The following is a 23,084-nucleotide window of genomic DNA, read 5'->3' on the forward strand; positions in this document are numbered from 1 at the left end:
GGTCACCGATGGAAGAGACGCGGTCGATCGGTCCCGCGTAGAATCCTCAAAATACGGAAACCGTTCGACCGGATCTCTTCCATCCGCTACGTCCGGGTTTCCGATACCGATCGGGATCGCGTATCAGACGCGAATCCGAGCGAAGTTAACGAACACGCTTTTTTCTGCCACACGCTGTTAAAAAGACGCGAGGAACAGTGCATACTGAAAAGGTACCCGACCAAACGTATTTCTAAGTATCCGTAAGACGATGTACCCCCTGCGAATGCCTCCGAAACGGCAGACACCTTTGCACCGAAAGAATACCACCCACCCTCTCTGTATTCCGCATTTTCTATCGCCTCTACACGATACGTGTGTGTCTCCCGTCGACGTGCCGGCCCGAGCGAACGGCGTATTCGATAGCGACGCGGTGTTTCAGCATCAGCCTCGATCCCGAGGAGGACTCGCAGGACCCCGAGCTGTTCTCCGGATTGGCGTCGTTCCTCGACGCGGACCTCGACTCGGCGGAACGGGGACACGTGCTCGGCAAGACGATACCGCGGATGGTGGAACGGGCGAAAGCGTTGAGAAGCTGCAAACCTCCGCAGGGGTTGCACTTCAGCCTCCAGCAACAAGGTGACTCGCGCGAGCGTCGCGGCGATCCGCGGTGGGAAAGGTGTATCTCAATTGGATCGGTGTCTATGTGCTACAGGTGACTGCGTCGAGTACAGCTACGGGTTCGTCTCGTCCCTGATCGCGAACGCGTTCTTCTCCACGTACCCGAAGAGGACCGCGAAAACCCATCCGACCCTGCGCGACTTCAATTTCACCAACTTCTTCAAGCACCTTCGAAAGTAAGATTATCCGAGCGGGCCGTTGTCGGGCGTAGCGAACTAAAAGAACAGAGTAGAGAGAGAAGCATTGAAACCGGTGGGAGAGAGATTAGTAAATTGGCGTCGTTTTCAGTAACGGACAGAAAGCGAAACTGAAAAGTATCTTTCACTACTACGACTATCTGGACACGGAGAACGCGTTGGACGGTAAACTGGTGATCTCCAGGCAGGTAGGTTGCTTATAATTCGCGACTACTAATCGGACACCGAAAATCGCTTTCCGATTCGACTAAAGTCCATTAAAAGCTGCGAAAGAGGAAACAGTGGAAAACGAAAGGAACGATTCTCTAGGTAATGACGTCGAAGCAGTGGCTGACCATCGAGGATTGGCTGGAGAGCAGCGTGCCCCTCTGCCCGCTGATGATACGGCACGAGGGTCGGTTGGAGAGGGTGGAACCGGAAACGAAAGTATTGCGCGTTTGCTTCGCGAGCGCGAAGTTTGGCGGCGGCGTGCTTGACGGTGATGTTACGCAAGAAACTGTACATGTAAATAATTAAAGGCAAACGCGCGACGAACTTACACTTCCGATTCGCGTGGACGTCGCGCGCGCTCTTTTGCTTCGGAACGACGGAGATCTGCGAGCCGCGGACCGACTGGGAGATTACAACGATTATCTCTGTTGCATTTAGATAGCGACGCATCCCGAGATGCTCGCGGCGATTCTGTCGGTCGAGGCTTTAGAGGACAACGAAGCTCTGATAGTGGAAGGCGTTAGACACGTGTCTCGAATAAACGATCCCCGCAACAGAGCCACGTTCGAGGCTCTGGCCAAACCGAATACCGTGAGTAATGCGATTCACCCTTTAACCCTGTGACCACTGTTGCCGTCCAAAGGCGGTCATCGAAAAGCTTGCGCTTGAAACTATCGAAAGCTCGACGAATTTCTACCGTCCTCGTAACAGGTGACGGTCTGCTGCATCGACCCCGAGGATTACTCGACGCTGCCCCTGCCGCAATTCGAGGAGGACAACGTGCTACGGGAAATGAACAAATCGTTGCTCGGGTTTCGGCAGAGACGCGTGCCGAGCAGCCCGACGGATCCGGTCGGCAAGTCGGAGTTGGATCCGGACGGCGCGTTGAGCTCTCGCAGACTCTCGCCGATCGGAGAGAGCTTCAGCAGTACACCGCCGGAAACGGACGCCGACGACAAGCCGGTGTCCGCGAATCACGACGTTAGAGAAGGTAACCACCAGCTGAAATTCAAGCGCGACCGTTGGAGTCGATCGTTGCGAGCTGTTAAGAGCGAGCGCGGTGCTTTCAGGGAAATCGACCGAGCAGAGCAAGTGCGACGGTCCGACGGAGGTTCGCACCAGGCCGAACGGCAAGTCCGTCAGGCCGCCGAGCCCTCACAAGACGTGCAAGGACGCCAGCTGCACCAGCAGGAGGAGCCGATTCATAGTCCTCGGCTCGAGCGGAGAAGTTCTGCCCGTCACGCGGAAGTCGCTCGGGCAAATGTCGGTGTACAGCAGCTGCAATAGCCAGAGCACGGACAGCTTTCACAGCGCGAAAGACGTGATAGACGAAGATCTCGGTACGTGACACCGGTGACCGGCTGGCTCGGTCGTGAAACAGAGGGTACACATACATGTTACGCGCGGTGATGTTTAGAGGAGGAAGAGCAGAGGTTGAGCAAGCGGTACAGCAGTCAATTGGACACGCCGGAGAGGAGGGGGACGTTCGCCCAGCGTCTGAGGGACGCTCTGAAGCGCGAGAGCACGGCGACCGGCGGCGCGACTTCCTCGAACACCTCGTCCGGAGAGAGCAGCTACGCGGTAGGGATAAGCGTGTCCGGGAGTCACGTTTACGATCAAGATATTAAGTAAGCAAGTTTGATCTTGCACGCGTTTGCACGCGGGAAAGCGACGCTACGCGTAGATCGAATCTGCGTTACAGGGTGAAAAGGGGTGGCTCGAGGGGCTTCGTCCTCAGAGACGAAACCGTGGACGAGGAGTTTCTGAAGGAGTCGTTGGAAGCGGAGCAAAAGTGGCTGGGTAGGTTCCGGCAAAATCAATCCACGCTTCAGCGGAGAGACACGAGCGCTAGCAGTAGATACAGTTTCAGCACCGAATACAATTCTGGCAAGTATTACGAAACGGAATCTCTCTCTCTCTCTCTCCGCGTAGAATAATATCTTTCGTCACTCTCTAAATATAACCGAAAGCGAACCGATTTCATCTTCGTGCGTGTAGATTTTTGTTCGGAGCTCGAGGAGGTGTACGAGCAGCTAGCGAAATGGTTGGAAGAGCCTGCAGCGGCGGACGAGTCCCGCGAATTAGACGCGAGAGACAGGGCGGTGGTTCGGTTCGCCGGCTCGTTGTTGAAGAGAGCTCTCAGCGAGTCGTTCGCCGGCGTGCCGGTACAGGAGGGTGAACCGCAACCCCTCATTGATTCCGTCGACGTGAATCAAAGGCACAAGCTGGCTTTGGCCGTCAGAAGTTTGAGTTTAGAGCTAGCCCGACAAAAAAATAGGAGACAGCAATCAGTAAGAGACAAAGACTACTTTTTTTTCTCTCTGTCGATCGATATCGTGTATATACATATTATATTATATTATATATACGTGTATACATGTATGTATGTATACATGATCGGTATACGATAACGTTGTCGAGCAAAAAGACACGCTTCCTCTCTCACACGATCACAATCACACAACCACAACCAGACACACACACACAAACACACACACACATACGCATACACATACACATACACGTAAGATTTCTATGGATCGAATACGATGACGTTTATCGGAAATGTTGTTCTTTTCTTTTTTAATCTGCCGCGTCGTCGAAGAATGAGAGACAAACTGAAAACTAATGCTCTACCCCAGATACCATCGTCTTTCGTACGTAGCCAAGTCTCACCGGATCATTACGGTACGCAGGTCTCAGACTCCGAAGACGTAGAATATTACGAAGACGCTTTAAGTAATCATACCACGTCGAGAGAGGTAAAGGATATCCAACGTAAAAAGCTTAGGACGGTAACGTTCACGTCCGAACTTTTTCAAACATTGGTCGACGACGAAACTACCGTGTATCTGTCTAATCCTGTTTCTTTAAGTACATCTGGACCCATAAAGGATAATCTTGCGCAAGAATTCGAATCGCATGCTACACTTAACGTGAGCAAACTTTGTGTTACACGTATACGTAAAATCTTGTTTCATAAATGTAATGCATGCATCGATACTATTCACCGCAGAGATCGCGTTTACTCTCTCGCCGCTGCTTAATTAAACAACACTACTCTCAACGCTTGACTTGTCCGATTTGTTGACGAGAAACAACGAAGAGGATAGAGAAAGAAAGAAAGAAAGAAAGAAAGAAAGAAAGAAAGAAAGAAAGAAAGAAAAATAGAGAAAGATTAGAAAAGAAAATTTGTGATTTCTGCACGCTAACGTCGCCACTGGTCGCATGTTAAATAACAAAATGTGTCTCTAACTCCAAGGTATTGTTACAGAAACATACGTGCCTCTAACGATGAATGATTTGTCTCTCATTCTATTTGATTATCGTCTGTCACTCTGTCACTTGTGTTCACGTGTAACATTTCCATACTTTCCGAAATAACACTGCCCGGAATTTGCCCGAAACTCGCAGAGAACTCGTTTCCTATGATTGCCGAAAATGTATTTTTCATTGTTCTATTAGTTTTGCATTCTGCGGGAAGAGATAACAGATCACGCGTGAATCCCGTCGCTCCGGGTTTACCGAGACGTTTCTTTTAGATACCGAGAGACAGTAGTCCGCAATCCGGTGGATTGTTGCCTGTCGCCACTGGAAATTGGGGATGCGGATCTCGATTGAAAGGGGACCCCCAGTTGAAGCTTGTTATTCAGTGGCTCGCCGCTTCTTTGGCGGGCGTGCCAAAATTAATATATTACACGGCAGGGAATCCCAGGCTATCGAAGGTAACGGATTAGTATGTAATGCCATCTTGTCGCGTATACGTAACGAGACAGTTGAGAAATTTACGTAACCGAATCGAGAATAATTCTTCAGTTAGATACTGTGAGCAGAGTACTGATGGACAGGCATTGGTCGGTCGGCGATCTGGCCGCCGCCACGTTAAGATTTTCATTGCAAATTATGGAGGAAAGAACCGAGGGAAGGAACACGCTGTTCGAAGAGATAATCGGCATGGACAAACCTAGTCCTTAGCCCGACTCGATGCTGTCCGTTCTGGTGGACATTTTAGCCACCATGATCGAGGACAGCCTGCTGAACGCTTAACGCCGATTCTATTACCAGAGGAGAACCGTCTGCGAGAACTCTCGCAGCTGACGAACGAATTTAGAAGCAGGCGTGACGACCGTCGCAGAAACCTTTCGTTTACCAACAATTTTTTACGAATCGATACGATATGGGGGAAACATCGATCCCCGCGGTTTCCAATGTTTCATATCAATGCAATATCAAACAAAATCGCACAACTCAGCGTACAAAGGGGAATACTTAAAATACAAAACGAGAATTTAAATACAGTTTAAGTGAACGATACAGGCGAACAAAGTCAAAAAGTGTTGTTATTACAGGTTGTACGAGAGACAACTGTGTTATATGATTTTCCGGTGTATATTGTCATTGTTGTCCTAACAGTATTTATAGAGATTTAATAGTCTATATTCACGGAAAATGTCAATTCAGATTTATGTTCGTATAGAATACGTGTAACCTGAGATACGGTTACCTGCAATAACTAACGAGGCACAATATATCACACTATATTTTGTACAGTATAATATTTAAAGTCGTTGTATGTGTCGGATCAACGCGTATGTAATAACTTAATGAATTTTTAGGAGAAGATTTTTAGTCGTATTTTATAGGCTGCTTTTTTATATCAAGTATAATTTATACGAAGAAAAAAAAAACGAAACATGATGTAAATAATAAAAATAAAATATATGTAATAAGAAAGTAAAAAACGGAAAGCTACTTACTAAATTAAAGAACAACGTATCAACTATAGAAGAAGTCTTCCACTGATAAAGATGGTGTAAGTGTATCTGAATATATATATATACATCTACGACTTGTACAGTCTGAATGTTCAATTTTTTTTCTTTCGAGCAGCGTTGTGTACACGGTGTCTCAAAATTCTTTGTATGTAATGCCGTGTTCTGGGAAAAGTATAAGTATAAAATACATAACGAAGATGTTTACACAATGACAATATAGTTTATCTGTTAGGTGTTAACCAGTACAATAATTTATCTAATTTTTTTTTGCCTTTATTTTGTAAGAGATGCAATATCTATTATGGAATTAAATTTACTCACCAACGATAAGCTTTACCCGCTTTAAATTCTTCATAATCCGAAAATATTTACTACAATTATAAGGAGTAAAGAAAGACAAGTGTAAAAAAAAACAATGGCTTCTATTCACTCATCACAAAAAGTGACATCGTAAACGACGGCCCACACTTTGTCTATCGTATAAAATATTGAATTTATTAACAAACTGATTAATATTGTTGCAATCTTTTGTTATGATACCAAGGTAAGTCATCAGACCAAAGTCGTTGCATTGCTGGAAAGATTAGCGATACGACGCGTTAAATGCAGAAGAGATCATTCTGGAAATAATGTCGAGAATAAATACGTACGTTATAGAAATCAGCTTTGAATTTTGGATTATTTAAAACTGGCAATCGGTGTCCCAATGAACAAGCGGCTCTCAACACCTCGTGATTTCCTTTCACTTCACCGCTCTGCACTGCTTGTACGTACTTCAAGACTAATTTCACCCGTGAATGCAGCATTTTTATAGCACTGTGCTGTGCAATTAGATGCTCGGCAACTACACGTAATTCCGTCAACATTATTTTCATCAATTTAACGCGGCGAATATTCAAAAGAGATAAGCGATATTACCCAACGAACTCTCCCCTTGATCGTTACTGCACATTCTCGCGACGTGATCAACGCCGATTCTTTCTGCCTCCTCTGTTGCCAGTGTATAAGTTAATGGAACAAATAACATGGTAGCTTCCCCATTAACCAAATCGATCACAGATTCAAACATAGAAACAGACAATTGCTGTGAAATATAACAACGAATGATTGAGATTCAATGGGAAGCACAAAATATCGATCTGATATACGTACATCTGTATTTTTTGGTCTGGGATCGAGTTTCAATAACACAGGACTTTCGTTGATCTCGCAAAGCTGCTTGTGCACTCTAATGTCCCTTTCATTTGGCATATCCCCCGTTGTATACCATCCCAGAAAATCCATTTCACTAAACACTTGTTTAAACTGTTCTTCTTTGGTATTATAATAATCTCTGTCTATTATAACATCATCTCCAATACATGTAAACATAAGTTCAAAGGAATTCATAATTTCTATATTACGTCCTTTCTGTTTACCGATCAGTGCGCCATACACTACAAATACAGAGTAATTATATGAAATAGGAAACTACGGTTTCTATAACATTCTAAGAAAAAGTATCAGCCAATACTATAAAATATACCTAATTGATCTGTTCCTTCTTGAGCACGAAGTCTGGTCCAATGTTCACTAACATTCATTATAACCAATGGATGAAGACTAATAGATACAGATCCAACGGTACCAGAGGATGCCATCACTTTAATAGCACTTGAAGGATTCATTGAAATGCTAGAACTCTTTTCAGTGTTATCCTGGTCAACTTCCATCGGTGTCTCTGATGGAGCTGTTGCGTTATTTTCGTCGACTTCCATACCGTTTAAATAACGTTCGAACGTGTACTCCAAAAAGTATAATACTTAATTCATATACAAAAGGCACTACAAAAGGAATGTGACGTAAATAATTGAACAGTACTTAACAATGCAGCAACCACTACGATTGTCAAAATAACAGATTTCGAAATCGTAACGGTGCACCTGACAGAAATTTGTTAACAAACTCATTTGTACGATCTAACGAAACTATCATTTTTCGAAACAACTCCAAAACAATTATTTTGACTATTCGATAGTTCTTGCGTTAATTCTTACAGAAAATATATGCTCTTGCTACGATACTACGATGTGGCCGTTGACTAACACGACTACTCGATACGAAATTCTAACCCAAAATCATACTTCGATCCTTTGATCCGCAACACAGTATTCGGTCGAACATGTACACACTCTAAAACGTCAAATTTATGTGAAGCGATCTGTAGTTATACTAAAACTATATCTCACAAAGTACGTAGTGTGTAAACTATGTTGACAATCCTGGAAAATTTGTTCACTTGTAACAAAAATTCGACAGAGCGCTCTAACGGTCACAATGCTTACCTTCACTCGAAATAAAAGATATCTCTTCTATACGAATATTTAATGGTGGTCTGAAGCGCCAATTTTAAACCTATCAATAGAAAAAGAATTAACTATAATACAATTTGCATTCAGCTGTATCCATGAATTATGTGTCGGATTGTTATTTATTTCCTAAAAATTCTTTTTGATCTGAATCCATCGTAATGTCCGTTAATGCATCTAAAATTTCCTAGTAAATTAATCACTCCCGAATTACCAATTATTGAAGTGTAAATTACTAGCCTTCCGTTTTTTTCACAATACGCTTTATATGTATGAAGAAATTACAATAAAAAGAAACATTAATCGTATCTTATTTGAAGTGAAACTTTCATATATTGAAAAGACAGTTGTGAAGTTTAAAATGAAACTTTTTGCACGAACAATTGCATTGAATGTGTCAAAGCTAGTTGAACATTGTTTCAATAACTGTAGATAACTATATTAATATTTTTTAAAGATATAATCGTACTGATTCTAATAATTGAAAATGTATATGCTACACACACACGACTGCAAAAGTTAATATAACGAGAAGCTGTTGTCACGATTCGAATCTACTGATTAACGTAGTTCAATTGACTGCCTTCACACGGAAGTGACAGAAATTACGATTGGTAGGGTAGCGTTATTTTATTACGTGTCATGTACGCGAATCTGCTTTTCCTAATTGCTTGAGAATCCCGAGACTGTGTCCAGAAGTTCTTTCATATTTATTTAACCGAACCGTTAAAGGTATTAAAATTTACACCTCCATTCGCAGACGATAAAATTCACGAGTTGATTATTTGTCGTTTATCTAAGGACTCCTGTACTTTAGCGGCATTTAAAACTGTCATAAACATATGCATCGTAAAAGTTCGATATACTTGACCATTAAGTGCTATAATATGTTTACTTAACATTCGTAGAATAACACCAGTGATATCTTTCTTTTGCATTAGGATAGAAATAAATATTTCTAATGGTGTACTAGTAACATTTTTCATTATCATTCAGTGAGCTAGAATGTTTTATCACAATGTTGTGATCCATAATAATACATGAAATAATTCTAAGGAAACTGGTTTTTAAAAGTTTTACTTTCACTTGTGCTTACACATTATATAACAATAAATGTTATTAATGCATTATCCTTTGGTATTTTCAGCAAAAAGATGCGTCAACTGAAGGGAAAGACGAAAGAAACGAACAAACAAAAGAAAGAGAGAAAAAAGGAATTCTTGGAGAATAAACAACGTGTCTTTACAGTGGTATTACCCACAATTGCTGCGATATTTGTTGTAATAGCAGCATATGTTTATGTTAAAACCCGTCCAAAACTTATCGAGTATTAATTGAAATATTCATCATCATTGATCATTAAACCACAACATACAGTGTATTTTGAGAATGCTTGGACAGTTCCTTGATACATTTGTACAATTAAATTAAAATTATTTAAACTAGGAGGCAGATTTTTATGCCTGCTCGGAAAGCACTTCATTCCTGTCGTTCAATAATCAAATGTACACATTATGCATTAATTGTATAACTTTTGAAAAATATTTTTCACTCTGAAAGTTATGTAATATCGGAGCATGAATGCATAAATATTAACTAAGGGAATATCAATAAGGATTTTATTATACAAAGGAAGGTTGGGGTACTTGTACCATTATTGTAAAATTTGTCTATATCAAGGTAGTTATTTTTTGAATTTATATATTCAACTGTAATCTACCACATTTCTCAAGTGCAATTTTACAAAATAGCAATTCACCGTATCTGTGGATTGTTTTGATATCGAATATGATTCCAAGTATGTTATTGCATTTTTTAGTGTAACACATACATGCTTTTTCCATAACAATTGTTCTGCATAGTTCAATAAAACGCCTAGTAATTTTATCATTTTTAAAATAAAATGAGAAGCATTGTTTTATAAAATATTTACAAAATAAATATGAATAAATAAGTTGAGATGTACCAATTGTTGCAGAATACGTTATTGCATATTTTCGTATTTTTCCTACTCCTCTCTCATAAAATTATGTCCAATTATTGATAAGTATTCTATAAATAAGTTTAACCAGCATATTAAAATACTGTGAGAGAATACATCGACTATCTGGTGTAGTACATTTTTGTTATTATAAATTATCAATATAATTGTTTTTTCGATTGATTATTAGTACAGAATTCCATTATAATTAATAGAAGATTAATTATATAGTTAAAAATATATTACCGGATACTCACTAAAAATGAAAATTATGTTACAGAAAAATTGAAGTTCGGTTTTACTATCCCGCCATTCCGATTCTAACGCAATCCCACCACAGTTCTGATTCAATTCTACCGTTCCTAGTTCCGGTTTAATTTCATCATTCCTAGTTCCGGTTTTAGCTGGTCACCCTGAATACATTTTTCGTTACAGTGTTGTTCACTAACTGATTAAATAAAGGTCACTAGTGCATTAAAGTATTTTTTATAGTGATGATATTTTAGAACCAAAGACAGAAAATTACATTGCATCAGAGTTCTGTACGAATCTCATGTTTTCGACATTGCACCAATGGGAAGTTAACACGTATATAGATGTAGACACGTGTAAGTACAATAGGCCTCTTCTGTTTATCCGAAGAGACCGGCAAGTTAAAAGTGCACAGGGGCAAAGGGGAAACGTCCACTCGCGATACTCAATTGAATAGTTATGATGCAGCGATATCCAGCCACTTGCCCATATGGGAATCCCATGAGATTACCCGTATACGAACCTGTCTGCCATCGGGCAGCCCGCAATGCCTCCGCGAACAACGGTGGCTGTTTTGTGTACTACTTGTTGGCTAAGACGTGAGAGGCACGATATTGAATTTTCGGTTTCTGTTGTTGTCTCCGCTAGTTAAATATTTCTTCAACAGTTTAAAAAGATGAGAGAAAATTTTCTTTATATTCCGCTTGTAGTTTTAACAATAATCGTATTGTGGACAACTACTATTAAAGGTAAATTGATATTTGTACTATTTACTACTTTCATTCAAACCGTTAATCTATGCGTATAACAAATATTTTCAGTGTTACAATAAATCTATTAATATACTGTATATTCAATGAAAATTATACGTTTATACCGACCCGTGGTCTCTTAACAAGTAAATTACTATAAAAAAAAAAAAAAATATATAACTGTATATTGATTATGTGATGTTTATAACAAATAGCTAAAGGGACACAATTTGTGACATGCGGTTCCGCGTTAAAACTAATGAATGTGGAGTACAAAGTTAGATTGCACTCTCATGATATAAAATATGGAGGTGGCAGTCGCCAACAGTCAGTAACGGGTACAGCAACAAAAGAGGATGGAAACTCGTATTGGCTTGTTAAAGGTGGAACCAAGAAACAATGCACTAGAGGGTATGTGAACATATTAAGATATATGACTATTTTACATTTCATTTCATATAATTCATTTGTAACAGCGAGCCTATCAAATGTGGAGATACCATAAGACTAGAACACGTAGCAACCAAAAAGAATCTTCATTCTCACCGGGTCCTCTCACCCCTTAGTGGTAAGCAAGAAATATCCGCTTATGGGGATAGCAAAGGAGAAGGAGATAATGGAGACAATTGGCTCTTAATGTGCCACAATGAATTTTGGATGAGAGATGAGCCTGTCACATTAAAACATGTAGATACAAATGTGTAAGTTCAAATGATAATATCGAAACATTTCTACAATGTTTCTGTGCATACTTAAAATATCCTATATTTTACAGGTATTTAGCAGTAACTGAAAAAGTTTATAATATTCTCATCAATGGTCAGAATGAAGTAGTGGGTGAATATTTTACAACGTATGATCCCCATCTTCAGTGGTTAGCAACAGAAGGAGTATTCATTCATCCTAATGACTTCAAAGCCCAACATTACACGCATACAGAATTATAAAATATATTTCCTTAGATATACAATTTTTTATGATAAATAATATTCCAAATGATTTTGTTATATACTGTAAAGAATAGAAATTCATATCAATAACTTCTTAATTTTAATTGCAAATCATTATCTGATTGTTCTACATTTCTGCAAGCAAGGATTTTTCTATAAAATATTTAAATTGATTCGATAGATGAAAAACTACTAGACAAGTTATTCTTCCATTATTCTATAATTTGTAAGACTCAATTTAGGGAACAAAAAATTTACTGTTATTTATTATTCCTATGATCTATATACAAGCCAAATAATATTATGACCGAGTATGCCTTTAATAGGACGTTTATTATAAATATGATTATAAGAACAAAAAAGTTACTTCGTTGTACAAGAATTTTCTTTATGATTTCCAAAACACTTCTGCGATGAGTGCAGTACAGTATGATTTCAATTGTGTAAATGTATAAAGTCTGTGTGATATTTATTACAATACAGTACAACTTACAATAATTAAAAAGCGTACATTTACTTTCATATACATACATACTGGTAAAAAAAAATGTTATAATTGATGCTTATTATCTCATGGTAAAAGTTTTTCAATGCTTTCATAATTCAATATGTATTCAAGCTCTAACAATATGGTTATACTTGTTTAAGTTCATATTTTCCGTTTAGATCTCTAATTCCTATGAGACCATTGTATGGGAAAATAATGTTTGAAAAACCATAACTACCAAAAATTTCCTTTAGATTTTGTTTTCCTGATATGTTTGAATATCGTTGTTTACCATTCATGCAACTATGCAATTTCCATGTTGCATATACCAAGCAAATACATAAAATGGAAACTAATATATCAAACATTGTTATCAGTAATATGTAACTATTTTCTTTGGAATATAATAATTTAATCAAAGCAATAGGAACACAAAAGTTTAAAAATATATTAAAAGAGTCTGTATCAGTTCTTATTAAACGATTGATATTTTCATATAAATATGGCCCAAGTGTGCATAATGAATAAATGCAAGTCAAGGATGCGTAAAAACAGAATAAGATAAAGTTTCCAATATTTTGTCGTAATATACAGGCACCTAAGAAAGAACAGTGATGATCTCGAAAATGAAAACACTTTCGACAAAAAATACAATGTTGCGTTGGTTTGTATGTATATTTGATGCACTTCTCACAGTACCACCTATATTCTATAGTATTTGCTACTTTATTGTGTATCGTCTTTTTTCCTATTGTTCTAACTTCCATAGTCGTTACCTTTCGACTGATATTGTACACTGAATACCAATTTAAGTATACTTGAATACAAAAGAACACAAAAACTGGAGTGATTCTTCCATTAATAAATGTAGTGAGAACAACAACGATTAAACTATAAACTAGAGTAATAAATGGGCAAGATTTTGCAATAATTTGAGAAACTGTTCTCATATTGTATATTTGCAATGGCCTATATATTTTAATTAACTTTGGATGCATAATAATTCTATTAGTACACTGAATATTTGCCTGCAAAAGAAGAAATATACATGCAATCTCCTTATTGTTTACAACAAAGTATTCGTTATTAGAGGTTAGAGAACGAGTACGATGATGAATCAACTGACCTTGATATAACCCCTTCAATCCCATCAAAATTATTTTTCTAAACGAAATTACATATTGAGAAAATTCTTCTTTCCCACAATTCAATGTCATATAATGTTTTATTTTGTATCAGAATGACGTCATTTCGCCATACATTCTATATACTCTTACAAGATATAGCAAGTGACCAGTAATTGGATTCACATTTATGAACGTCCATAAGCTGAAGCTTGCAGAGGACAAAAGGAAACATCGAATTTTTTTTAAAGTACACGAAATTCTAAGACTCTATAATAAATTGCATTGTAACGGCAGATTTATACGTTAAAAAATTATTTTAATAAATCAATTAACATTACATACCTTTTTATTATATTTCGGATATAACTGACTTCCCTAAGCGAATGATTATTTCACAGTATTTTTACAAATACACATCAATATGATTGCACACTACACGTCGTTAATTTTATTATAAAAACAATTATCTTTATTATTGTGTTCGTTTACATTAAATTATTCTAATGTGAAAAAACACCAGATCTACTAATGCATTTACAATAAAATTTCTGTGTAAAAATCTATCATTATTCAATACTAACTTATTACATGTATTCCTAAAGTACATTTCAATACAACTATACAGTACAAAACAAGGTCAAATTATATGTAAACATCTTCAAAAAAGGATAATCCGAACAGTTCAATGAACTAAGTTCAATGAACTTAGCAACATGTCAGTTCAAAGCTTACTCGAATTGTAGAAAGAATTGTTTTAAAACCAGTGTCATATACCAAATAGATTTTCGTCTGTAATATATTTTTTTTACATATTTATACATCTTAAAATTCTATACAAATTTTATTATGCCCGAAATTTGTACACTTTTTCATGACAAGAAATCAAACTCAGAACGTAAATTATTTAATGTGCTCGTAAACATTTAAAATCTTACTTCATAAAATTCTTTTTCTACTTTAATTTTTAGTTGCACTAAAAAAATAATTTATTTAAATAAGAAAATTTGAAAAACCTTTTCTTATAAAAAGAAGTTTTAAATGACATCGACGATTATTTACAGTTCATTTACATTAAGTCTGCAAACTTGTTTGTATTGTATATACATTTAATCCTTTTTGTTCAATTAAAAATTGAAAATATTTCTACTTAAATTGTGCATGGCTAGTTCACGTTTACTAATACTGTTACACGTTCACAGTACAGTTCATAAAAATTGCAACAATTCCTAAAGATAATCTGTCCTATGCTTATAAAACTATATAAACATATGGTAGGATGATTTGCACTCATTTATCAAAATATACTACTATAGTCAAACGATGGTTGTACAAGTAGATATTTTTTGAACAGTGTAAAAAATAAACTTTTGAAACCCTCGGTATAATATGTCGTATAGGCCATCAGAATACACGGTCTATTTTATATGTTAACAACTATGCTCTTTTTTTGTAACCATTTTTGCAATTGTAATCTAATCATAACTTCACGAAAGCTCCCCAATGGGTGCATTTTGAAGCCACAAATCATGTATGAAATTATATAAATCATCACTGACAGCAACCTGAATAAACGTTGTTGTTGTAAGAGTCGATAAACATTAAATAATAATAATAATAATAAAAAAAAATATACGAGTTAAAATATTTACAGAACTTACTTTGTATGGTGTGGGATTCAAATTTCTTTTGTGATCATTTCTCAGCGTTCTTAAAGACTCCTGCACTCTATTTCGTACTTCATGCAAAGTGGGTAGTGGTTGACATAATTTACCATTCTTCCAATATACCTGCATAACATTGTGATTTCAAGTATTTCTGATTTTCCTAATTTTACCATATATTGATTTACCTTATGCAGGGATTCTACTCGTGTTGGGATAACATATGCTCTTTTTGATTCTTGAAACGGATGTCTGCAGAGAACTTTTTGCTTTATTTGTGGAACGTCCTCGGTGGATCTTTGTAAAAGATCAATTAAAGCGTATCCGTCTGTTCCATATAATCTAAACGCATCCTTTTTTCCTGGTATTGTTACTTTACCGACTTCCTGACTGAGCTTAATCCTAGGCTGACTATTAATTTCAACCATTTTATAAACGCAACCCAATGCTGGCTGTCTTTGACATGTTACCAAATGTGTACCGATTCCAAAGCAATCGATCTTATGACTCTACAAAAATAAAGACTTTTATGTAAAGGGAAAAATACATTACAAAATGAGTGAACGGTATTTTATCATAACAATATTTACCTGTTCATTTAAACTTAAAATAGTTTCTTCATTTATGTCATTTGATGCACAAATCATCAACTTTGCAAACCAGGGTATATTATATTTAACTGCAATTCGTTCAAATATGTCCCTAGCGGCATTACTTAAGTATGCTAAATCGCCACTATCAATTCTGATACCAAGTGCTTTGTAACCCAAATCATTTAGAGCTAATGCCACAGCACAGAAGTTTAGAAGGCCACTCCTAAATACAAAATCCTAAATCTATTATGCACGTACTTAAAAGTACTAATATGAAGTAATGATCAATTATTTTTGAACACTTTTAACAATCCACCTACAAAATACATCTACAAAATTACTCTACTATTACATGAATCGTACCAATAAACTACAGATATTCTACATAAATGAAAAGATAATTTAACTATTGCTACAGTGCCAAAGAATGAAAAGAATCAGTGCAGTACCATTAATTAAGTATAAATACATGAGGTTTTTAGTCATTTTATACTTATATAGCAAAGTTACTTGTAACAGAACATATCCATTGACATCGCATGCAAACGGTTTAAAACTTGTTAACTATGATGAAGTGTTTCCAAAGAAAGTTCCAATGGAGTTTTATCAATATATCTTTTCAATTACAAGGCATGGTTTATCATATTTTTATAATATCCAATACATTGAATTAATAACTGTTTGGTTAAATGGCAGAATTGGGAAGGGTACTATATAAGGTCGCACATTTAAGACAAAGACGATATAAAACTTGCCTTGTTTCTTCTTTGCTATTTCATTTTGTAAGCAAGATACCCTGAAATATAGTCTTGCCCGCTTTACAGAATGATATTTTCGTTTTATAAAAGAATCGATTTAAACTGAATTTGAATTTCAATGAGATAACTAGTAAAAACTGCATATATGTACATTTTTTAGAACTGATGATATAAACATTGAACTCAATAAAATTTTTATGAACATGTAATTTTTCTACTCGTGGAAAATAATGTAACTGAATGACTTATATTTAGTAGATTATGAAAAAATAAATGATTTATCCTGCAAAGCAGACAAAGGATAATATCGTACCTCACATAGAGCTCACCCAATTCGCCTCGTCTTAAAAAGCCATTCTTGTGATGCGAAGTCGTTTCTGATATAATTGGATTGTTTCTGACACCATTTTGGGCATGAGAATTGGACCCATTTGTTAGACGTTTATTCTTTACATTTAGGCTGGCTATACGTGCCTGTCTCTTGGCCGTGGTTTCGATGCTATAAACACACTCCTGTTAGGCTACAGTGTGTATATATTTCATCATGCCTGCTTTATGAATGTGTAATTAGAATTACTAATGTATTAATGTAATAAAATCGATTAAATGTACTTTTTTCGATAGAAGTGACACTACTGATATAATACCTATAATATGGAATTCACAAATTTTTTTACTTGTTAATCTATTAATCTGAATTTTCTCACGACAGTACTTTCATCTTCCCTTTTAAACAAGGGCATTGAAAATTCAGGCACTCGATTTTCCGAACTACTTCAAATTCATGCATTCTAGATAGTAATGTATATATAGTAATATTTAAATTTGTAGACAGCAAAAGATTCTAAACAAAATAATGGTAAATTTAGTAGATCGTTCTATGCATTAATGTAACCCAATACAGAAACATAGCAGTGCACATTTAAATACAATTCTGAAAGTATACGTGCAAATGTTCAAACAGAGATGCATACCTAACGATAGAAAGAAAGATTGCCCATATATAAAATTAAATCAAAGTACAGTATCTACTTACATGTATGAAACATACGAAAGAAACAATTAATAAATTATAAATTCAGAAGAGAAAGGTACAAGATAAATGAAAATATAAACAAGATAAGCATAGTGTCATACCTTTTCACGTCATACGTGTCTACAAGAGCAACAAATCGTTGCGGGAAAGCAATAGCGTAACTAATCAAAGCAGCTAATTCTCCGCTAGAAGCCTCAGAAACTAGTGTTCCTACATCAGCTGCAATAGAATCCTGATGTTTGTATGCTAATTCCAGAAGATCGTAAACCTCTCCTGTTTCTTTATGTGCCAATGTCTGAAGAAAATAAAATGAATTCAATTAACATAAGATACTTCTTATAAACTTTGGAACACAGTGATTAATAATTACTTACTCTTTCTTGCAAGTCATCAATGCCAGTAAAAGATGTAATGTATGCATGCGCATGTGTTCCACTCACAGGAATATTGTAAAGCTTTCCAGCTAGTACATTACTGGTACCATCAAACCCACCTAAAAAAAATAAATAAAAGTAGAATTAATAAAAATATAAATATACAATTTGTATACTTTTATTTGGAAGTCTAAAATATGAAAAGTATATGCTTTCAGATACATTTGACTTGACCTCATAAACTGTTTCTCATCACCAAGGTAGTTGTGACTGTTACAGAATGGTGCTGCTTATTGATTTTTATTCAAAGAAATATATAAATATACAGCACACAAAGAGACTAACATTCTACAATTCTTTGCATGTGTATATAATTAATATAACTGATGTATTAAGAAATATTTACCCATATAACTGTATTTAGATGCACTCAATCCACCATCAGGACCCTGAGCTCTTCGAAGGCCAAATTCTAACAATGTTATATTTTTCCCTGCAACCATGCGGTACCTTGCTGCATTAGTTGCCATTAAACTTGCATAGTTTACTAAGGTTAACAGTGTTGTTTCCAAAAGTTGTACCATTATTAATGGACCTTCTACTCTTAGTAATGGTATTCTGCGTAACATATCAATTTGCATTGAAGTTTTAACTTATTAAGATTTGATGTTTCATCAAATATGTAATGTCGATAAGCATTCGAACATTAACTCTAAACTGCTGTCTTAAGAGCAATAAAAAGTTCCCTAAACGATGACAATGATGACGATGATTAACATAACTGAATGATTTCTGCATGATCATGCATGTTCTATGATATCCTTACTAACCTAGGAAAAGCAACCGAACCCTCCTCCATGGCATATATTGTCACATCTTTGGGTGTAAGGTCTTTCAAGTAATCGAAAAACCTTTGATCTACCGACGATGGCATAGTCGACTTCAAATATTTGATATCTGTGGGATTAATGCTTGTAATAAACATTCCAAAGTGTCCAATAACGATAAGTATAGACATTACTACGTACCACTCGAAGAATAATGAAACTTCTCCAAAAATTTGATACATTCTTCCAATCCAGCAAAAATAGTGAATTCCCCTTGAAACGGATTTTTGCGAAAATATAAATCAAACACTGCGTGATCGTTCATTTTTCCGCTTTTCCAGTAAGCGTATGCCATTGTAATTTGATACAAATCTAAAATTATGTCACACTTACATAGGTATATTTAAACAAACACGGAAACATTTCGCCGTTAACTCGAACGATCGTTAAGGAAAACATTAAGTATTCCTTAACGTTAAGTCATTCGAAACAACAGAGGATTGATATTCAATCCGTGAATGGATGAAATAACCGTTACATCATCACCGATAAAACGAAAACAATTTCTATTTACGTTTATGAAACAACGATCGCGCACATTCGCAGAAATCTCGGTAACTAGATCACTTAAAAGGAACAAACCGCACGAAGAGAAGATCGCGTGTCGTTTCCTTTCGAGGAGGAAGAATGCCGAGCGAGAAAAAAAGAAAGTGAAAACAATAGATGATAGATCGAATTCATTGCGAATAGCTCACGTGGATGATATTTTGAAACGCCACGTGTGACATCACTATCGCGATATCAACAGAGAGTAAACGAGAAAACGAAATGGAATCGCGCGCTTTGAGGTTACTTCGTACGGCGAAACGGTTAATCGGATAGATTTCTGTCATAAATACCTGTCAAGAGTGGTTGCACCACACACGTTTGACGGGAGTGACACCACGATTTGCCCTCGTCGTCTGACATTTTCCGCGGAATCTCTTTTAGCGGTCGGGGTTCGGTCGGAGAGAACGACCAACGGAAAACGGAGAGTGAAAAAAAGAAAAGGGGAAGCCTGTTATCCTAGAGCGAGGAACGTCGACGGCGATCACTGGACAACAAGCACCGTTACCGATCAACTAACATGTCCCGACGGTGAACATCGTATTATACTGCTCCGGCCGTCTCTCCGTGCACTCTCTCAGAATCGATAGGAACGTTTGAAGGACGTTACGAACTACGCGACCTGTTATTCTGCCATTCCCACCAATAGCGAAGCCCTCTCTTAAAAAATAACTAGGAATCGGGTTATCTATTTCGTTCGAACACGTGAGCGTGCGAAGGCGTCGTGAATTTTCACCACGGCAATGATCGAATTTTTCTCCTTTTCCCTCTTTCTCCTCTTTCTCCTCTTCCTCTCGTTCCCACCTTCTCTCGTTCACTCCCTTCTCCCCCTTCCAGAGCTCACTCGCGTACCGTGCCTAACCGATCCGTCGAAGATTCGAATCGCGAAAGGTTGATCACGGAGAAAGACTAAATTCGCGAACAGGAATTTCCCATTCCATATAATCGATCTGAACGGTTCCTACGTACAGAGTCGTCTGTTTCAAATGCCGGGTCCTAGTATGATCGAGGATACGATAAAACTATGATGAAATCCAATATCCCTCACGATACAGCGAAAATATTCTTTACATGGTTATTTTTTCTCACGAATGGAGTCCATCTTCAAATTTTCCCTTTATTAACTCCGCATCGAGCACTTCGGTCTAGCCGAACATTAGATCGCGGAACCGTTCCGCCATTTTCTATCTCCCGAAAAGCTGATTCATTCTTTCCTCTCTAATTCATGAATAAGTTCCTTATGAATTATCGAGTATAATTACTCGGTTGCCAGATATTTTTATCTGTAAACCGTAACCTCTGATCTAAGGAAAAAGATAGTTACACGCTAGTTGAGAAAGTTAAATAGGATTTCGAAAGAAATGCAAGATGGTTGCGCGATAAGGGGGCCATATTGTCGGGCGAAGTTATCGTTCAACGAGCATATCGTGGACGAGAAATTGCGAAAACAATCGCTAAAAAAATTCTAGATCTGTGGTATCACGAACCGTTTTTGCGTGGCCGTCGCGCTGTTATTACGAGTACCAGCATATATTTGTTCTGCCAACGGTATAATACGTGTCTAGATAAGACTAAGTGCGGAAATAAGACCGGTATAAGCGAGGCGTAGTATTTTAAAGATCGAATTGCGTCAAACGGTGCCGCAAAACGGATAGCGGGTATAATTATAGTGGGAAAGGGACGGTCGGCGATCGGGTGGATCCTTCGATTAAACATAATGTATCGTTAGGGGCAACATGTCCGTGCATCGGCGACCTTGCAGTAATGATACGGCATTGCAGCTGTTCTTCTTCTAGCCTCCCCGGCCGCGTGAAACTTTTCGAACATGGAAAATTAGCGGCGGAACTTTGAAACTTGCGTGCCGTTACACCTGTGATGCAACCTCGCCGAGTTGCGAAGACTCCTTTTCCGCGCCTATCAATTTCATCGCTCGATTCCCCGGTTGCGCAACACAATACCGCGATTTCTCGAAACCAGAAAGCCCGGTGTTCGGTACGCCTTGCCCGACGGACGCGGTGGAATGCACGGATTATTGCTGCTAGACCCGCGGAACCCGTTCAAACGTTCGATCCCGGCACGGTTCCGTCGATCGGTTTAATCGTCTCGATCAGGACACGCCAACGCGGACCCTTTTAAACGTCTCGTTAACGCGGCTCGAGCCGACGCGTTCGTAACATTTCGGTTTAGTTCACTTCGGGGTCTATTTTTATTTCGTTCATTTGGCCCACGTTGACCGGTCTCGATTCGGTTCATTTCAATTCATTCTCATTCTGTGCTTTCGTTTGTTGTGCGCGTCGGGCCGTTGCCCTTTCAACTGCGATTATGATAATAATGGTAAATGCGATGCAAGCTAAGCAAGTACAACATTATTCCGGTACAGTTCTCGTTGCTCGTCCTCTCATGGCTCGAGCCTGACGGTTCGCGGCTCTCTTGTTCTCGGAGTCAAGGATTCCCATTGAATCCCAGTTCAAACAGACGCGAAGATAAACGACAATTTTACGTAACAGGGTTCACCCGAAAAACCGATCAAAATTCCGTACGAACGGTCGCCTCGCGAAATTGATCGGTCGAGGCGAGAAAGCGAACTTTTCCTCTATGCCGTGTTTCACGAAACGCGAAACCGCGTAACCTTAACAATGACCCGCATCTCGGCCCGATAAAACGGCAATCGTTGAACTTGAATCCTCCGACTATTCGCGTGATGTATGCCCGAGCAACGCGATTCATTCCAATTGAATCGGAGTACGCCTCTCCGGCGATCCCGCTTATCAACGTAAACATGCATCTCCGATAGCATCGGTTCATTGTAAACATCGCTTTAATCAGCCATGTTTTCATTAGAATTATGATTCCTGCTGAAATTACCGAACAGGCAAACAAACAGTTTCGCGTTACATCGATTCGTTTGATCGTTCTTCAAGGAACCATCCGTGTCTCCCGAATATTCGTAAACGAGGAAACTGGAAATGGGTCGTTTCCAGCCATCCGGCAATAACACGCGCCGACAATAAATTCATCTTTTAATTGGATCGTCAGCGAGCCCCTTCCTCCCTTTCCCCGTGCAATTCGCGAAACAACGGGTCGCGTTGTAAGTGGTCTAACAAGGCGCATCATTCAATTGATACGCACGGTTAAGCGAAACTCTGCACAATGTCAGAGAACGAGAACATTTTCCGAATGAAAGAGAATCTTACGAGGTTCGTAACCCTTCGGCCAGACACGATTGGATAATTCAATTCTATAGTGTTATAAACGGGATTTTAGAACGGGCGACAACGCCAGTCGATTTCCCGGTGAAAACAAGTTGGAATAATTATCTCGCCTGCTCGATTCGCTAATTTCTCGCGATCCGATTCAACAGCAAGAAAAGGAGTTAAAAGCGATCTATTCTTAGCGGTGATTCATATCTTCCTATACCTTGCACACGTACGCGCGGGGCAGGTGCAGAGACACAGAAGCGCCTGCATATGCGTACATCTAAATTGCACAC

At 38.1% G+C, this 23,084-nt stretch overlaps 5 protein-coding genes across 16 annotated transcripts in view; 2 read left to right on the plus strand and 3 right to left on the minus strand.

Moving 5' to 3' along the window:
• The window catches only part of LOC116433644 (uncharacterized), a 22,514-nt gene extending 16,342 nt beyond the window's left edge, over positions 1-6,172 (plus strand). For 3 of the 10 annotated variants that reach the window (XM_031991942.2, XM_031991941.2, XM_031991940.2), the window contains exons 3-16: positions 186-212; positions 422-618; positions 695-836; positions 949-1,045; positions 1,167-1,361; positions 1,506-1,658; positions 1,779-2,058; positions 2,138-2,407; positions 2,485-2,695; positions 2,770-2,954; positions 3,066-3,358; positions 3,710-4,003; positions 4,610-4,792; positions 4,884-6,172. In XM_031991942.2, the coding sequence (XP_031847802.1) occupies positions 186-212; positions 422-618; positions 695-836; positions 949-1,045; positions 1,167-1,361; positions 1,506-1,658; positions 1,779-2,058; positions 2,138-2,407; positions 2,485-2,695; positions 2,770-2,954; positions 3,066-3,358; positions 3,710-4,003; positions 4,610-4,792; positions 4,884-5,042 (2,686 nt within the window). In that variant the 3' untranslated portion in view covers positions 5,043-6,172. Of the gene's footprint in view, positions 1-185; positions 213-421; positions 619-694; positions 837-948; positions 1,046-1,166; positions 1,362-1,505; positions 1,659-1,778; positions 2,059-2,137; positions 2,408-2,484; positions 2,696-2,769; positions 2,955-3,065; positions 3,359-3,709; positions 4,793-4,883 lie in introns of those variants that run through there. The other 7 variants (XM_076372545.1, XR_012999792.1, XM_076372547.1 and 4 more) reach the window with 7 other exon arrangements.
• Positions 6,173-6,245: 73 nt separating this feature from the next.
• CSN6 (COP9 signalosome subunit 6) lies at positions 6,246-8,137 on the minus strand. The gene is made up of 6 exons (XM_031991954.2): positions 7,879-8,137; positions 7,368-7,665; positions 6,995-7,278; positions 6,761-6,926; positions 6,493-6,686; positions 6,246-6,416 (listed from the first exon to the last, which is right to left on the minus strand). Exons 2-6 carry the CDS (start codon positions 7,597-7,599, stop codon positions 6,276-6,278), a joined length of 1,017 nt encoding a protein of 338 aa, XP_031847814.1. The 5' UTR covers positions 7,600-7,665; positions 7,879-8,137; the 3' UTR covers positions 6,246-6,275.
• A 2,858-nt stretch (positions 8,138-10,995) lies between these two features.
• LOC116433646 (uncharacterized) lies at positions 10,996-13,829 on the minus strand. The gene has a single exon (XM_031991952.2). The coding sequence runs from the start codon at positions 13,827-13,829 to the stop codon at positions 12,759-12,761; it is 1,071 nt and encodes a 356-aa protein (XP_031847812.2). The 3' UTR covers positions 10,996-12,758.
• LOC116433648 (stromal cell-derived factor 2) lies at positions 11,019-12,491 on the plus strand. Its single transcript, XM_076372570.1, has 4 exons — positions 11,019-11,172; positions 11,391-11,586; positions 11,652-11,876; positions 11,951-12,491. Exons 1-4 carry the CDS (start codon positions 11,100-11,102, stop codon positions 12,120-12,122), a joined length of 666 nt encoding a protein of 221 aa, XP_076228685.1. The 5' UTR covers positions 11,019-11,099; the 3' UTR covers positions 12,123-12,491.
• A 274-nt stretch (positions 13,830-14,103) lies between the features above and the next one.
• Naprt (nicotinate phosphoribosyltransferase) lies at positions 14,104-20,404 on the minus strand. Of its 3 annotated transcripts, none has more exons than XM_031991949.2 (11): positions 19,888-20,404; positions 19,190-19,360; positions 18,992-19,118; positions 18,568-18,779; positions 18,162-18,280; positions 17,889-18,082; positions 17,065-17,250; positions 15,991-16,216; positions 15,589-15,909; positions 15,398-15,526; positions 14,104-15,301 (listed from the first exon to the last, which is right to left on the minus strand). In XM_031991949.2, exons 1-11 carry the CDS (start codon positions 19,955-19,957, stop codon positions 15,224-15,226), a joined length of 1,833 nt encoding a protein of 610 aa, XP_031847809.1. In that variant the 5' UTR covers positions 19,958-20,404; the 3' UTR covers positions 14,104-15,223. The 3 variants fall into 3 exon arrangements, with proteins under 3 accessions (XP_031847809.1, XP_031847810.1, XP_031847811.1); XM_031991950.2 differs by lacking the exon at positions 19,888-20,404 and adding an exon at positions 19,563-19,743 and having other exon boundaries at positions 15,151-15,301; XM_031991951.2 differs by lacking the exon at positions 17,065-17,250 and having other exon boundaries at positions 15,151-15,301.
• Between the last annotated feature and the right edge of the window lie 2,680 nt (positions 20,405-23,084).

The sequence above is a fragment of the Nomia melanderi genome, chromosome 12 (genome assembly GCF_051020985.1).
Source record: "Nomia melanderi isolate GNS246 chromosome 12, iyNomMela1, whole genome shotgun sequence".
Lineage (NCBI taxonomy): Eukaryota > Metazoa > Arthropoda > Insecta > Hymenoptera > Halictidae > Nomia > Nomia melanderi.